Consider the following 17,351-nt stretch of genomic DNA (forward strand, 5'->3'; position numbering starts at 1 on the left):
GTCACCTGTCTGAGTTCACACTTGTGCAGCAACTTTAACAAGAGATTTGCTTCTGCCAACCCTCCATTCAAGATCAAACACATTTTGTGTATGATCCTTTATTATATGTGTTACGTCCCGAGGTGTCTAGGGATATTGGGACATGAACATAAACCAGATGTTGTTGGTTTGAAAGGATATTTATTTGAAGTAATGCAAATGGAGCACAAACAGAGAATGGGCCAATGGGTGCTGTGGAAATCAACAAACAATTATAACAAAAGGAGATCCTCAAAAGGAGGATTACTGCTCTACAGAGGTACTAACAAAAACAAGAATAAACCAAAAGCTCACTAACCTACAGCATTTGAAAAAACACAAAACACAAAGCGCACAGCACCCCTGAACCTGATGAAAACTAACATAAAACACCTATGGTGTGTGCAAGAAAGGTGTCAGTTATCTCTAAGCTTAAACCTGGCCCACCCCTTACCTTCACACCGTGAAACACAGTCAAGACACAAAGTTTGGCACGGGTAACAAAACACTACTACAGGCTCTGAGACATGTGTTCCCAAGGCAAGCAACTCGGGTCAGATTGCTGCCTCGAACGGCAGACCCAGCAGGCTTTTAAACAGGTGGTGGTCGTCACTGTCGCCCTTTGATTGGCCCGTAGTAGCATGCCGCACCAATTGATGGCATGGTCACCGGAAACCCAGGAAATAGGCGGGACCTTCTCTCCTCGTGCTGCCAATCCTCCGCGTGGGCTTGCATAGCCTGCTCAGCATACCAGATAGCCTACTCAAAAGCACAGGCAAATACAGGTGGGGGCGGTGGCAGCCGTAACATATGTTAGAAAAGAAATACATTTTAGGCTCTAGTATAATTTCCAATCGAGACTAGAATTTTTATTTTATGCTCTATTCACTTTATACCCTGGACAAGTCACCAGTAAATCACTGGGCTGAGACAGATGACCTTTTACGCTGGCTCACATTCATTTAGAGTCGCCAGTTAAACTTAGCTGCATGTTTTTAGGCACCACACCACAATCAAACTCAACCAATCCTTTCCTAATGTTTCCAGATATTAGAAAAAGTGTCTGCAAGTTAAATAATTCCCCACAGTATAAATAATTCTTACCACATTTTATCACTTTTCATTAGCAACGTAATAAATGCCTTTAAAGAGAGGTTGTCGGTTGTTGACGTGTCTCACTCCTTTCTATGACGGCAAGCTTTTCAGAACAGTTATTAACACTTTTGCCTCAGACGTGATCAAACAGCTTGTTAGTTTCAACTATACCCTGGCCTTTGGTATCCCTTGTTCTGCCTTTGTCTAGTATTTGTCTACATTATATCCACAGCTGACTAAATCAAAGTATTTTAACATTTATCAAATGCAGCTCTATTGCAGCATTTCACAGCTTCCTTGGCGATAATAGTTGGTTTGGTTTGATATTTCTTTGCGTGAGTTCAGTTTAAAAGGATCCCTGCATGATTTGAAAGTCCCTTTTCTCATCATGACCATGTTTAAACTTACTCTCAGAGGCAGAAAATGAGCAGCTTGGATAGTTGACTTCTGAGACTTCCACAAACGCCTACTTACTTTTCTTTCCTCTCTCCTCACTCCCTCTAAGTTGTTTTTCTCTCTTTTTCCCTCATGCTATTTCAAAGTGTGACTGTCCTCTCTGAATTGCAGCACTTGAAAAATTCCCCTGTGCATCTGACTGGAATCACTGTTTTTCCAAACGTCTAGAGGATCTGTCTGTTTCTCTGGTGGCTTTAAATAGCTTTTTGTGGTCAGATTTATATGTGTGAAGAGGACAAGCGGGAGCTCATATTCATATGGTATGACTCAGAGCTGTATTACTTTCTTCGACTTTAGCGATTCAAGCTGCTACGTAGCCGCCAGAATGACTCACTGGCAGGACAAGAAGGACCCGCCACCTGTTCCTCCGTCTCCATACATCTAGTATACACAAACATTTGACTGCAGCTAGTGGATTAATTATCCTACATTTCTCCCACATGTGCAAAGGAAACAACCATAGTCCTCTTAACAAAGAAGATCATTCAAAGTAAGCTGATTGGGATTTCAGTATAGAAAAAGCCTTATTTAGATAGTATTTATCTCACTCTGTGTGAAATGTAGTGTATAGTTAAAGCTAAAAAAAACAAGTGCTAAATAAAGATTAGTGGATTAAAGGATTAGTTTGGCAGAGCCATGCTAGCTGTTCCCTCTGTTTCCAGTCCAGTGCTAAGCTAAGCTAACCGTCTCCTGGTGAAGCTTCATTTTTTTTTTTTTTTTTTTTTAATCTTTTGATTTGAGAGTAGTATCTCTTGGTAACTCTTAACAAGCCATTAAATAGGCCTGCTAGATGAAAAAAAATAAGCATGAAGAAAACATTTAATGTTGTGAATGAATGTTGTGAATGTCATGCAATAAACTGCATTTGCCTATAACGTGTCAACATGAACTTTTAAATTTTAGTAAGGTGTAAGCAGTAAACCTTAATTCGTACAAAATTTACATGCATAGTCTGAAATAATTTGAGAGGTTGGCAGAGTGCCTTTGCTGTAAAAAAATTAATGATCATGAATCACAAAACTCACACAAACACACGTTTAAATATGTGAATGTGCATTCACCTGCACATCACCACACACAACTTGAGAACACTAAGATAAATCTTAGGTGATGTAACCCTGCTTACAGCTGCTTGTCCCATGTCACTGGCAGTAGCATCACTGTCAGACCAACACAACATACAAATATAATGTAAGCCTGGACAACTTCAGGCTGACTGAATTTGTTTTTGATCATGAGACTGAGTGCTTCAGTCACCTGGTGCTCTTAATTTGCAAAACAAACAAAAACTGTTTGTCAGGAACACCATGAAAAATTGACACATCCTATAACATTTTAATTACACATCTGAATCACTTACATGCAAAAAATACAAGTTCTTCTTTTTTGGCACAAATAAGTACATTGCATTTCCTATTTTTATATTATTATTAGGTATTAGCTTAAGTAGTTGACAGAGTCACATTTTATGTTTGTTTTTGAGAGTCAAAGAATAATTTTGTGGGACCAATATGTTATTTGATACCACAAAAACCACAGAACAAAAGGTAAATACAATTTTAATGTGTTGTGTGCTGCAGGAGAAAGTCGCAACAAATGCAAAAAATATCCTAAAATGTTGTGATGTCTGAACAATTACCTCCCTGTTTTGACTCCAGACAGGGCCCGCTGAAGCCAGAGGTTTTGTCCATCCAGCGGTCGGGTCGTCGCTCCAATCGGAGGCTTCAGAGGAACAACAGCCTCTCTCCCAACAACCCTCTCCTCAGTCTCGTCAACTCAGGTGGGTTTATACACTGAACAAAATCATAAACGCAACACTTCTGTTTTTGCCCCCATTCATCATGAGCTGAACAAAGATCTAAGACTTTCTCTATATACACAAAAGGCCTATTTCTCTCAAATATTGTTTACAAATCTGTCAAAATCTGTGTTAGTGAGCACTTCACCTTTGCCAAGATAATCCATTCACCTCACAGGTGTGGCATATCAAGATGCTGATCAGACAGCATTGGTATTGCACAGGTGTGCCTTAGGCTGGCCATAATAAAAGACCACTCAAAAATGCAGTTCCATCACACAGCACAATGCCACAGATGTCGCGTTTTTGAGGGAGCGTGCAATTGGCATGCTGACTGCAGGAATTTCCACCAGAGCTGTTGCCCGTGAATTGAATGTTTCATTTCTCTACCATAAGCCGTCTCCAAAGGCGTTTCAGAGAATTTGGCAGTACATTCAACCAGCCTCACAACCGCAGACCACATGTAACCACACCAGCCCAGGACCTCCACATCCAGTATCTTCACCTCCAAGATCGTCTGAGACCAGCCACCTGGACAGCTGCTGCAACAATCGGTTCGCATAACCAAAGAATTTTTGCACAAACTGTCAAGAAACGTCTCAGGGAAGCTCATCTGCATGCTTGTCGTCCTCATCAGGGTCTCGACCTGACTGCAGTTTGTCATCGTAACCGACTTGAGTGGGCAAATGCTCACATTCGATCGTATCTCTTCACGGAAGAATCACGGTTTTCGCTGTACAGGGCAGATGGCAGATACTGACGGGTTTCCGGACCCCCCAATACATGAGTGGTCTTTTATTGCATTTATTAAAAAATAATAATAATATTTTTTTTAAAGAAATCAGTATCAAATGTGAAATTTAAAAACAGTACAATTACTAAAATATTAAACAATCAAAATAATAATAATCGGAAAATTTGTACAATTATTTCTCTGTCCGAGTTTCCACTGGTTGTCCTCACTTCATGGCATGGGGAGACATATTTTGCAGCAATTATTTCACATTTGGGCATTTCTCCCAGTAAATAGGGGAGTTTCTGTGTGTCTGATATGAATTCGAATTTGGGGTATATTTGGGAAATGTTTGCGAAGTTTTTTTGTCTTCGTCTTTGTCTGTTTTATATTTAGCATGAGGTTAGAAAGTGCAGCTCTGACTTTATCTGTCCTCTGTCACACTGGTAGCCAGCTCTGTCTGTGGCGATCCTTTTCTATGGCCAGGCTGTGTTCACTCAGTCTGTATGTTGTCAACATTTTTCTAAGTTTAGGAAATTTCATTGTGCTCAGGTCCACTGTCGTTATGTTGTCTTAAAACTGCCATCAGCAAAAAAAAGCTGCTCAGCCAGAGTCAGTGTGTCTCCACTGGCCAGAGGGCCGAGCTCAGAAGGGGAGGGGAGGTCATAGGTGTGAGAGAGAAACTGGAGTGAGAGATAGATAGAGAGCTTGAAGAGGAGAGTTGTGCATTCCGGTGCGTCGATCCAAAGCCACTGAATGCTCTGGCACGTCGCTGGTGCTCAGGTGGAGGTTTGGTCGGGGGGATGTGCATGTTTAGCTGACTGTAAAACCTCAATCTCCATTCACCATGTGCTGTGAGTGAAATTACACTTTCACTGTAAGGACGAGAATCACTAATCACAAACACACATCTTCACCAGCAGCTATATTGTTAGATAATTAGCCAAGCACTCCCAGGTTATCTCCACCAAGGAGGACTTGTTTTCGGTGCCGTTTGTTTGTTTGTCAGCAGGGTTACGGAAAAACTACTGGCCGGATTGTCATGAAACTTGGTGGAAAGCTGTAGCATGGGCAAAGGAAGACGTCATTACATTTTGGAGCGGATAAAAATCACAGGGCGGATACACAAAGACGAAGAGGCTTCAGCTAGCCACAACCACATTTTGACATACTGTAATTCTGACAGTTTTGAAAATACAATATATCTAGGTATATTGATATTCATTCATCATTTTCATGTCATAGAGGACTGGGCTTAATGGAGGTCTACACTTTCTGAGGGCTAGTTTGTGATGTAGAAGTGCACCAGTCTGCCGTTTGTTGATGCTTGTTGGAATTTTGATGCCTTGCTTGCAAGCATACACTTTCTCTCATGTAGGGCACTGGAACTGCACACGGCGTAAAGAGTAGACAGAATTCTTCCTCAGTATTCGGCAGCAGAAAAAGCATTAAACCAAAATGAATACAGAAATGACCACAGAGACTCCTTTACTCCTGATGCAAATGGAAGTTAAAAGGATGAAAACTATTTTTGTTGGGCTTTGGATTCAATTGTATTATTACTGACACGATTGCTATTTGTTTAGAGAGGTATTGAATATAACCCTATGAACACCTGATACTGATCTGTGAACTATCCAATGAGGAATCATGAGTGTCATGAGGCAGCATCTGGTAGCCATAAGGAAGATTTCCAGCTCTTGGATTCATTTGTCCCAATTCATCCCAATATAGTTATGGGTCCAGACATAATTTTACCTTCAGTTCAAACATAAATCAACTTAGTACCTACATTAAACAGTCCCAAGGCTTTTGCCTAAACATGATTATTTGTAATATGCTTATACTCATTAGCCAGGTAATCCCAGCGTTCTGACCATAACTCTGGTTGGATCCATAATATTGCTTCAACAAAAGCTGTTTAAACAGATTGTGTTAAAGAACTAAATGAACTAAAGAAAGACATTTTTCAAATAAATCCTATAAATTTACTGATGTAGACCTCACACACCAGACACTTTGACTTATTGCAGCAGGAAAAGCAAAGGTGTTGCTAATCACATTAACGATAGCTCTGTTCTACTCAAGTGTCCCAGTAAGCCGTGACACTGAGCCAGCATGAACAACACCAGGACCCTGAAAGTGAAGCAGCTAAATGGAATTCAGCCGTCAATAATATTGTTATTTACGCCTGCGGTTTTCCTGCTGTGATATATCAAAATCAGCCTATAGCTAACTGCAGTATGCGGTCACCTTGGGTGGTTGTCTTGTTGTGTCCCAAATCCATATTACTTACAGTATGTATTCAATTTCATAGTATGCTGTTTTTGCAGTTAGTAGACAAGAAATAAATCTTAATAATAAATCAATCTTTTTGCCTGTTTGTACCGGGAAATGATACGTGCACCGATGCATATCAAACAGACAAAGAGACAGGAAAATCAGCAAACGTTTACCACCACCCATAATTTTCTTTGAGCAGCTGGTTCAGGTGATTTGTGACTTTTTTAGTGTGTACTAAAAATTTTAGAATTAAATTTTTGGGTTTTTTTATTGTTTGCACACAGTAAGTTTTCCATTCCACCTCCACTATGACAGCAGCTGCAGTTCTGGGAGATTTGTGACACGACTGCAGAGCGTCAATAAACTTTGATTACAGGCCTCAAAGCGTTCATATTGATTGGCGTGGTTGCGTTTCGCAATACATGAAAGGAAACCTCGAAATGCCTTCTGGCACACCGCCACTATTATTCAGTGTTCACTTGAAACAATCAATGCAGAAAATGCGGAAAATGTGTTTAAAATACGGCCAATGTATGCTGCAGCTTTCATCCCTTCACCTTTGTTGTTTACTCCTTCCCTCTGAAATCCATCCTCTCTGCCTCTCCACTAGGTGTTTATGATGAAGACAGCCAGTGGATGATCCAGGTCAACAGACTGCAGAAGCTTATCGACCGCCTAGAGCAAAAGGTGATTTCCTTTCTTTCAACCTTTCTGTGCTCTCCTCTCCTTTTTCTTTTCTTTTCAGCTACTGTTATTTTTATCTTCGTCTGTCTCCTCGCACCATCTTGGCCATCTGGTCTTTACATTGCTCTCTCAGATTAACCAGAAATCATTGCAGGTGGACTCAACATACAACAAACAAATGAATTCAACTCAACAACACCCTCCTACAGACAAACACATACACATATGTACAGTATACAGGAAATATCAGCTGCACACAAACTCCCACAGCTGCTATATGCAAGTGTTAAACATAGCAGGAAATATTTTGTAAAATTTTTCTTGTGAACCCAGAAAAGCTTTGACTGTTAATTAACTTGATTTATTTCAGTTTGATCCTTTATCTTATGTGATCAATTAACCAATCAGCCACTTCCTTTGTCCCCAAAGGGCAGGTGGTTTTGCAGCAGTGAAGCAAGAGCACAGAATAAACCCACACACTGAAAATTCAACATATATGTACAAAGTAAAACATAAAGTAAAGAAGGGAAAAATATAAAATGCTTAGTTGATGGGTGATGAAAGAGATTTTATATCTAATGTGAACCAGACAACAAGGTGTAGTTGGTAAAAACTGGCAAAGACAAAAGACGATATTATGTTAAATATAATATTTATAATAATTTGCATATTTTGCTTTATTTTAGTTTAATTTAGTATTTATATTATTTTTTGTTTATGTTTCCTATCCAATTATAATTATTTCTTATTATTTCTATAATTTTATTAGTTCATTTTTGATATGCAAAATGTTTTGTTCTTGTTAATCTAATTACTTTTTTGGATCCATAATAGATTTCACACAAATAAATGGTAAATCAGTGGTTCAACCTGGGGGTCGTGATCATCACAAGGGATTAAAAGATAAACCTGAGGGGAGAGAAAAGTAGCATGTTTTTGATAGGGATTGTGGAAAACAGGGTGCAAATTCAGAGGTTTGTTCTCTTGAATTAGCAGAATGTGTCACTATTAGGGCGTCACACGGTTATTTGCTTCTTGTTCTGCAGGAGATCCGTATGGAGCCTGTTGAAGAAGAAGTCTTGGAGAGCAAATCGGTTAGTAGTTGTCTGACTTCCACTGACTTTTCCACAGTTTTGCTGTGATGACCACACTGTGTCACTTTGCTCTCATGTGGCAAAGCATTACTGAAAGGGAGGCCACAATGATAATAACCACTCAGAGGTTGTCATAGCAACAGCAGGGCTGAAAGTTGACGGAGGAGTATTCCCCTTCTTCCTTTGCGCTGTCTTTATCTGTAACATTTCTGTTTAAGGCTCAGTATTCAGTTTGGACAAGATAAGGCTTGTAGTCAATACGGGAGCAGACATAGAGGTATGCTCTTTTATTACCCTCCAACGCTTCATTGCCAATAAATGCACCCAAATAATTATTAGTCTAAAACATATTTACAGTATAAATACTTCAATAACAGGACATATATTTGCTTTAGTTATCTATATGTGTTCTACTGCCAAATTAAATGTCCTTCAGGCTTGTTTTTGTGTTGGGTGTGAGTCTGTTTTTTCAACTAGGGTTACACAATGTGCTTGTTATCATTTCCCTGTTTAACCTCAGTGTCCACTTGCCAAAGCAAAGGTAGACTGTTATTTCCGCCCAAGCTGCATGTCACTCATTTCATGGCTGAGAAACCCTCTATAGTTGACGAGTGACTCACTGACAATCACAAACACTCACAGGATCAATCTTCACTGCCAGAAAATTGTAAAATGTTTCACTACTTTGACTACTAAAGGGTCTTAAATGTTTTTGAACAACCACTTAAAAAGCGTGTGTGCGATATAAATAGCCAGGAAAATCTGACACTAAGGTGGTAACGGGGTGGTCGGGTGAATAGTCAGTTGGTCCCAGACCCAGGAGTCCGGCGTTTGGTTCCCGAGTGAAACAAAAATTACATTATTTTTTGTTTTTTATTTGCGTTACATTACGTTTGTTAGCATTCTACATAGTTGCTTACATTAGCTACTACGTTAGGTTATGTTACGTAATTTATCATGCTACATCGTTGCCATTGCTAACTAGCTAGCTAGCTTGCTAGCATTGACATCCCCCTTCCGATGTACATTACTGCTAACTTTAACCATCACTAATTAAATATGCATGTCGACCGGTTAACCCTACAGCTGCAAGTAGCAAGTAAGGTTAACCTCCTTTGTGTTGCTTGAACACGCTGTTTCTGGACAATAGAAGTCAATGCAGTCTGAATGGCGCGAAAACCTTAAAATGCGGAAATATCCTTAAACACGTGCAATTTATTATGTCATTCCATGATATCACGTTGTGCACTCTAGACTAACTGTAACCGATGAAGAGATGACTGGTCCAAAGGGTACAGTACTTACAGTGCATGTGGCAGGCCAGAATAGAGGCAAACAAATCCAGTAAGGCGCAGGTGAATAATCCAAAGTCCAATAAATCGGGCAGAGAGGAAAACACACAGAGAAACACAAGAGCGTGGGTTGTCTAAACAGACAACCAAAGATGATCTCACAAGAGATGAATTTGGAGAAACACACTTCAGGACCCAAGAGGGGTGGCGATATCGAGACACAGGTGGAAACAATAATCAACACAAGGACAGGAAGTGATAAAGACACATGAGGACAGATTTAACAAAATAAAACAGGAAATCAAAAAACTCAAAATTACTACCATGACAGTATAATCCAACCGTGCCTCATTCTGCTCCAGGCTATTTAAACAAAATGTCCAAAAAACTTTGTTTGAAACAACACAAAGCATACCATAACCATAAAAATTCAACCATAAATGAATGAGGTCACTGTTTATTGTGTGGTGAGGACCTGAAAAGTAAATCTCCTGTCTCATAGAGCATATGTAATTGGACAAATCATAAAACAAACTATTTTATAAATTGATTTGTAAAGCATTGCCCCCCCCATAAATAATGTTGAAAAACATGAGGTGGCACGTGATATTTTATATGTAAAAATGTATTACTCTAGCTCGAGACGACGAAGTGTCTTCCAGCCACCAGTTCAAAAACCAAATAGATTCTGTTGTAGTCAAATTTGATCCACCTGCGCACCAGGAGGCATATGCAGGGAATTAAGTAATCAGTGGTCACGTAGCATATATGAGGGTATCACAGGTGAACAGCTGGAGGGAATTAGGATCTGGGAAAGCCACACAGTTTTTTATTGGAATGGTCATTATCACAATATGTAGACTAGAAGTATCATATCACTGTAGCACAAATGAAACCATGCATATGAATATTACATGGCACTGTCATGTCTCATCACTAGCTTAATGCAGGTATGTCAGCTTGTGGGTGAATTAATCAATATATAATTAGTATAATGTAGTAGTATAATAGTAGTATGTTACAGGGAACAAATGTGCCATGACAAGAAAACCAGTAACGACCCACAACACTGATATGTAAGGGTGTTTGTGTGTGAGTGTTTACATGCGCAAGTGCATGTGTCTCCTGGTTTGTGTGAGTGTGTTTCTCCAAAATTAGCCACTGAGAGAGTCCTGAGGTGTTTTAATAATTGCACACACACACGCACACACGCGAACAGCGTACCTTAGGCCGACCATTCACTTCCTGTTCTCATCAGCCTCTCTGCCTCTGTCAACAATTCCTCATCAGCCGCTGGAAATGATTAGCAGGCTTTCTCTTATCATGATTACACCAGGTCCTCCTCCTGGTTCTTGTTCCCTGCTGTTCACACCTTCGTACAACAGGCTTCAGTTTTTTTTCCTCCATCAGGTACCAAGTGTAAGAAAAGAGGGCAAATATGTATTCTTAGCTGTTCTTGGTTGTCCAGATGCCAGGACACTTACTTATAGGTATTATAGATCATATAATAAAAGTTCCCAGTGTGCATCTTACAGTTCTGCGTTAGTCGTGTTTTCTGGTAACAGACTGAGTCAGTGTGGAACCCTGCCAGAAGATTTCTGAATGTCGCCCAACTCCGTCCCCACCAGAGGCAAATCCCGACCTTCTGACTTTGTGTGCCTTTACATGTTTGCGCATGTGTTTTGTCTTCACAGCACATCCTGATAGTCCAGAGGCAGCTCTCTGTGCTGGAGGAGGACCTGGAGGAGTTTCGTTTGGCTCTCAGACAGTACATGGAGTGTGCCTGCGTCCAGACTGGATGTCTACAGTCAGTTTATATTCTCTTTGTTCACTTTGTCTACGGGATTTACTCTATGATATTTTCAGTCTGTCTAGTTTTTTGCAAAGGGTTTTACAGAGAGGCGAATGAGAAATACCCCAAAAGAAAAAGTAAAACACAACCGAGATAGATAATTTAAAACTAAATGCAACCATTATTGTTTAGTTAGTGTATCATCAAGATCTATTGCATGTTCATCCTGGAAGAGGCTTCCCTCCTCTGTTGCTCTTTCTGTGGTCTAATGTAGTAGCACATTTGCTTTTCTGGTATTATTATTCAGATGGAAACATTTTTTGAATATGTTTCTTGCATTTTCAGTACATTAAATGCCTTGACATGGATACAGAATAAAATACGTCTTATTTCTTTAGATGCCTTATTGCTCTCTGCAAATGAAAGTGCACATCTTTAACATGCTGTGGGTATTATCCAAACATAAGGAGAGAGGAAGTCATTTTTCAGTGGAGGAAAATCAGACATGAACATGGAAGTCATGACTATTTTTGGACATCTGATAGTGAAGAGACACAAAATAGGGGAGAGAGATACTGACATATATTATTTTTGAGAACACAGACAGAATATCCATTAACTACCAAGACATCAGTAATCTTTAAGGAATTGTAGATGTAGCAGGCTTAAATTTAGTTATACATTTTAATAAATTTATGAGAATTAATACCCAATTATGAATTTTAATATTCATAAAAATCAACCATATTCCTCGTTCCAGGGCACCACCGGAGTTGTTATAATCCTAGAGTCTCCGGACCTCTAGGTAGCTTTTAATAATAATTATACAATTATTACTAGTGATCAGTTAATAATCGCTCAATTATCTTAAATCAGTCAGTCAGACTCATATCTAAAGGGTCAATTCTCTTGGCAGGGACGTAGAAATAGGCAACACACACAGTTCTTGATTATATTACAGTGAATTTATTCTCTAACTAATGCGATATAAAGGGTAGTTAAATACAGGTAAAAATAAACAATTGCTGAACAATGAGAAATGGAGGTTCGATTGTGGGAAGCATTTGACTCATACGGCAGAGGAGAACTAATGAAAGTAAGCTAACATTATGAGTTTAGGAGTTAAAAGGAAATCTCTGACCACAGAATGTTGGTTAGGTCTTACGGCTTGTCGGCCTGCTTTGGCCTGTTGCATGGGTCCCACACTAGCTGCCCAATCCTGGCTTTTTGCTAGGGATTCTCCGGGGTTCTCAGTGTCTGACTGAAGAAAACGCCGTCCTTCCTCTGTCAGTTCGGCTGTTTTCAGGTTTCCTTCGTTGCCGCTGGCGAGACCATGTGGCTTGGTCTGACCTCGGTGAAGTTGGCTCGACGAAAAAGCTTAAAATGGAACTTGGTCGTTCCTGAATTAGTCCAGTGTAACTTAACGGACTGATAACTTTAACAAAACAAAAGAAAGAAAGAAAATAAAACAAACTGAGGGGCAGATTGATGTCGCGGCATTTCACGTGTGTAGCTTCAAGCGAACAAAGGGCTGGCCGGTCGACTCTGAGGGCGTTGCTTGGCGAGGCCCGTCAGACGCGTGTCGAAGCGTCCAGAGGGCAGAGAGCCGAGAGAGAGGAGAGAGAAGAGAAGAGAGTGAACGACGTCGCGTGTCGCTCTTTCGTTGCCTGGGGCGTGGTTCCCCAGAGGGCGTTTCAGGTTTCCCAAGGGACTGCCTTTCTAAACTTAATGTCTAAAAGAAAAGAAAATCTATTTGCACGTATTATAATAAAAAAATTTCCGGTTCAGGTTACATGAGGAAAGCTTAGATTAATCCAAGATCATCTCTCTTTAGGAACCGGGGAATATTGTTGATTCATCCTTAAATTCAAGCTGGCGATTAAGAGTATAGTAAAACATTTCTTTATCATCATTTCTAAAGGAATTTTGTAGGAAAGTATTATGAACAAGCATTGATTACATTAGATGAGGGAGTGTCTTGCTGAAAATAAAAACACTGCAAAAGTAACTTATTTAGATTCTTTTCAGCACTAATATCAACAACAGATAGCAACAACATGTCAACATAACTACTCAAATAGAGGCAAACGTAATCAGGTAACTAAAGATTTAATTAAACTTAATTAAATGCTTTGAGTCTTTGGAGACTGCAGTCTTTGGTAATTTAAAGTTCGGCTTCCTGGGTTATGTCACTACTTGGGTGAGACAGGGGTATCCCTTTGATGGGGTAATGAAACACAGAGCAAGGTCAGTTGCCACGGTTACATGTGGGGGGCCAGTTTTGATAGGCTGTTCAGGGAAATGCTAATCGCTGGTTCGTGTCCCTTTTTCAGTTTAACAGTCAGGCCCTGCGTTATCAGCTTCGGAATCAAAAAGGTGCCAGTTTTATGGTCAGGGATAGCACTTAGAGAAAGCAACTTTCACCCCCCCTTCGTTGGGGTCTCCCTTGTATTCCGTTGAAAGTTGATCTCCAACCCCCTGCGCCTCTCTGGGAGAGGAACGGAGGAATTTGGAGTAGCTCCAAATTTATTTAACATAAAATGCACAAATCCACACCGTTGTTCCACTACATAGACATGAGCAGCGTTTCACTTACAGAAAAAAAACATTAAATCTTTGTGCTTACTGTATCTGTAGCACGATGGATAGCTCAAAGTTTAGAGCACTGACCTTTTTAATATAAATCACATTAAGAATCTAGAGGGCAGAGTCTCTAAATGTTTAAATGTCTAAATTTAGAGAAATTTGAGAAATCGCAATAAGATTATGAACAAAGCTGAATTAATAATGAAACTTTAAAATAGAAATACGGTCATCTGTAAAATGCGTCCCCTGTAAAAATGTGCTCTGGCTTTAGTGTAGCACCAGACAGCAACAAACTGGGTCGTTTTAAACATTAGCTCTGTCACTGCTGAGGCTTCATGGTAAAATTCAACCCAAGCAGGGGGGAAAAAAACTTTCACATTAACTGTCACTTTGGTTTCAGACAAAATCCAGTAGCCGGAAGGACAGCGTGACATTTACATCCTTTGTCATGATTATTTCTTTAAAGAGTCAGTCATGTTTGATCATTTTCAAGTTCAAATGAGACCAAAACCTCTTACAAAACGCTATATAATCATCATTTGAGGATGATCCACAGAAAGTGTTATTTGACAGATTTACTTAGTCAGAGTGTGGGAAAGTGTTCAGACAGAGAGGCTGTGGGGACATGATGTAGCACACTAATTAGTGATTGCATGACTTGTGCTCTCTCTTGTTTTGCATTTGGCAGCATCGCAGTTCAGCGCCTGGCAAATGAATCACGCTTCATTCTCTACGAATTCTGGGAACACAACAACGTTTGGAAGAAGTAAGTATTTGCCTGCAACATATGCATCATGACTAATGCACCGTGGCCTGTTCAAATAATTTTCTTAGCACAGCTTGAACTCTGAGAGAAGGTCTGGTTCACGCTGCGTTTAGTGTACTCTGTGAAGCTATAAGGAAAGTAATGAGAAAAAACAAAGTTGTCAGTATGACAGGAACCTCAGTGGGGCAGAAATGTGGAATAATTGCAGAATTAATGGGAATGAAAAGGAATATACTGAGATTCTGTGGTCATAACATATCAGGTTTATTATTAGTCTTGATGACTTGACATGTTATATTTTGTATCCAAGGTATACTTAGTCTGCAGAATGCCATGTCTAGTTTGTTATTTTCCATAGTAAACATTCAATGAGGTTAAATGTTTCAATGGTACCAAATTGCATACACTCATATAGCCTAAATACACATATTGATGGAATGTCAATATTTGATCTGACATTTGTGCATCCTTCGTAGAAATGAAATCTGCTGCCAGGACATTCAGGATAAATAATCATATTCAGAGGGGGAAGATAAAATAATGTAAATACCTAATGGAGAAAGATTTTGTTTATATAGAATTCTCTCGATGTTAGATACAAAACAGCATCTGAACATACAGGGAAATGCAGTATAGTGCACAGGATATGTCCCCAACAGGCTACAACAATACATTTCTAATGTCCAATAATGTAACATACGAAACAGAGACATGGATATAATAAGTTCCGCTTATTCATAAGATCTTTTTTTTCTGCACATATGGGCTACTTTTCATCACTTTTTTTTATCCTATTGACCGAATACAAAACTGTTCATATTTTCCTGTAATTTCATGTTTTATTCACAATCATTAAGTGAATCTTGTTGTTTCTTCTGCCCAGTCACCTGCAGACCAACTACAGTAAGACCTTCCAGAGGGGGAACGTGGACTTCCTGGAAACTCCTGAGATTGTAACCACCATGTTGGTTCCTGGTAAGAACATTCATTAAAGCTCCTTCTGATTCTCAACTCACACCACACACAAACTTGTAACATCTCATGAGATCATTTTCAACTGATCTCACACTTCTTAAAGGTAAACTCTGCAGGTGCACTTCGGTAGGTTTGTCAACAATCACAAAGCATGCAGACAAATGCTCCTCAAACCCTTGGAACTTAATTTTTAAATTCAAGTCAGGATGCCAAAGTTTTTAAAAGATACCAATATATAGCTATAGATATTGTAAACACCGACAACTGAGCAACTCTGGATGAAGGCCATGAAATGCATTGCATTGAATTTTTTTCATTTTATTGTTGTTTTTTTGTGTGTATGTTTTGTCAAACTGAATAAATACTGTTTTGAGCTGTAAAGCTAATGATGTAAAAGGACATTTTACAGCCAGATAATCATGTCACTCGTCCATCTTTGCCAAATAAAATCAAACGTTGGATTTCCCTCCTTTTCATTCATAATAAATATGTTTTTGGCAAGTTTTTACCATTTTTTCCCAGTACACATGTCCCAACCAATTGTCTTTCTGTTGTTTTTCCTGCATTATTACAATAAATTGATGTTCATTCTCTCAAGCATCATTACCAGCTTCACATGACCACCCACAAGCAGAGCAGAGGGCAGTGCTGAACACATTTGTCAAATACACAAAATACACACAGCCCACAGAGGAGAGCGCACTCAATGTCTAATTGATTGGGGTCATTTTGGGGGGTCAGTGAATGTTTTTTCTTCTCCTTCGTCTCCTCCACAGCCTCATGGTGGGTCCTCAACAACAACTGAAAGTGGGCGAGCACCCTTCACAGATCATCACTGATGGGTGCAGAGAGCAAACAGCCAACTGTCAACACATCAGGAAGTCCACAGCAGCACGCGTGCACACACACACACATTAACACACACACACACACTAACTCAACACAACTCATGGTGATTTCATGGTGATTAGTATCGATTTTATGACCTCCATGTTCCTTCATACTTAGGTGGTAGCTGAAATAGCCCGTGTGTGTGTTTTGTTTACACTCCTAGATGACACTCTGACGTCCTAAAGCAATGACCTTGTCAGACAGAAACCCATCTGATGATCTGACATCATCACTGTGTTTGACATGACATCAGCTGCTGCCCAGGGTAGATCATGTGAGGCAGAGCGAGCAATGAGTGTGCGTGACACAGCGAGCTCTGTGCGTTTGTGGATGTGTGTGGATGTGTGTGTGTGTGTGTGTGTGTGTGTGTGAGAGAGAGAGAGAGAGAGAGGAAGAGAGGGAGGGACAGATATAATTGTATCAATTGTAGCAGCTCTGGGGAGCTCATTAAACCATTGTCTGTTGTTTCTGTATTTAATGTGTCAAATTGAGATAAAAATATGTTAGTTATAAATAAAGACAATATATATTGTTGTGTACGCTATGTGTATCTCTTTCTCACTCTTTATGTAGAAGGTACCTTCATGTTTTACCCCTGGTTGTTGGTTTGTTTGTCTATTTGTCTGCAAAAAGGTGATCTATTTGTTCCAAATATGAAATTTGTGCCCTCACAAGCATCAGGGATGGATAGCCTAATTTATTCCTAAGCCCACCAGTTTGTTTGCAGAGTCAAGATGATTTAACTTAAAATAATAATGGCTAGAATAATAGGTTTTAATGGACAAATTTTTCACTGTTGGTCTCTTCTATGTTTGTATGCAAGACCAAAGCACACTCACATGTTTGCCAATGGCATCACCTTGTGGACACATAGCACTACTGCAGCGA

General features: G+C 39.7%; 1 protein-coding gene across 2 annotated transcripts in view; it reads left to right on the forward strand.

The window, feature by feature from the left end:
• Positions 1 to 17,007, forward strand: part of necab1 (N-terminal EF-hand calcium binding protein 1) — a 39,713-nt gene extending 22,706 nt beyond the window's left edge. For both annotated transcript variants that reach the window (XM_038725806.1, XM_038725807.1), the window contains 7 exons: positions 3,228 to 3,349; positions 6,994 to 7,070; positions 8,114 to 8,161; positions 11,148 to 11,260; positions 14,520 to 14,597; positions 15,481 to 15,572; positions 16,349 to 17,007. In XM_038725806.1, coding sequence (XP_038581734.1) covers positions 3,228 to 3,349; positions 6,994 to 7,070; positions 8,114 to 8,161; positions 11,148 to 11,260; positions 14,520 to 14,597; positions 15,481 to 15,572; positions 16,349 to 16,377 — 559 coding nt within the window. In that variant the 3' untranslated portion in view covers positions 16,378 to 17,007. The remainder of the gene's footprint in view (positions 1 to 3,227; positions 3,350 to 6,993; positions 7,071 to 8,113; positions 8,162 to 11,147; positions 11,261 to 14,519; positions 14,598 to 15,480; positions 15,573 to 16,348) is intronic.
• The last annotated feature ends 344 nt before the right edge of the window (positions 17,008 to 17,351 follow it).

This window comes from Micropterus salmoides, unplaced genomic scaffold (assembly GCF_014851395.1).
Source record: "Micropterus salmoides isolate LMB-PRFRI ecotype aquatic unplaced genomic scaffold, ASM1485139v1 Ms_hic_scaffold_17, whole genome shotgun sequence".
Classification (NCBI taxonomy): domain Eukaryota; kingdom Metazoa; phylum Chordata; class Actinopteri; order Centrarchiformes; family Centrarchidae; genus Micropterus; species Micropterus salmoides.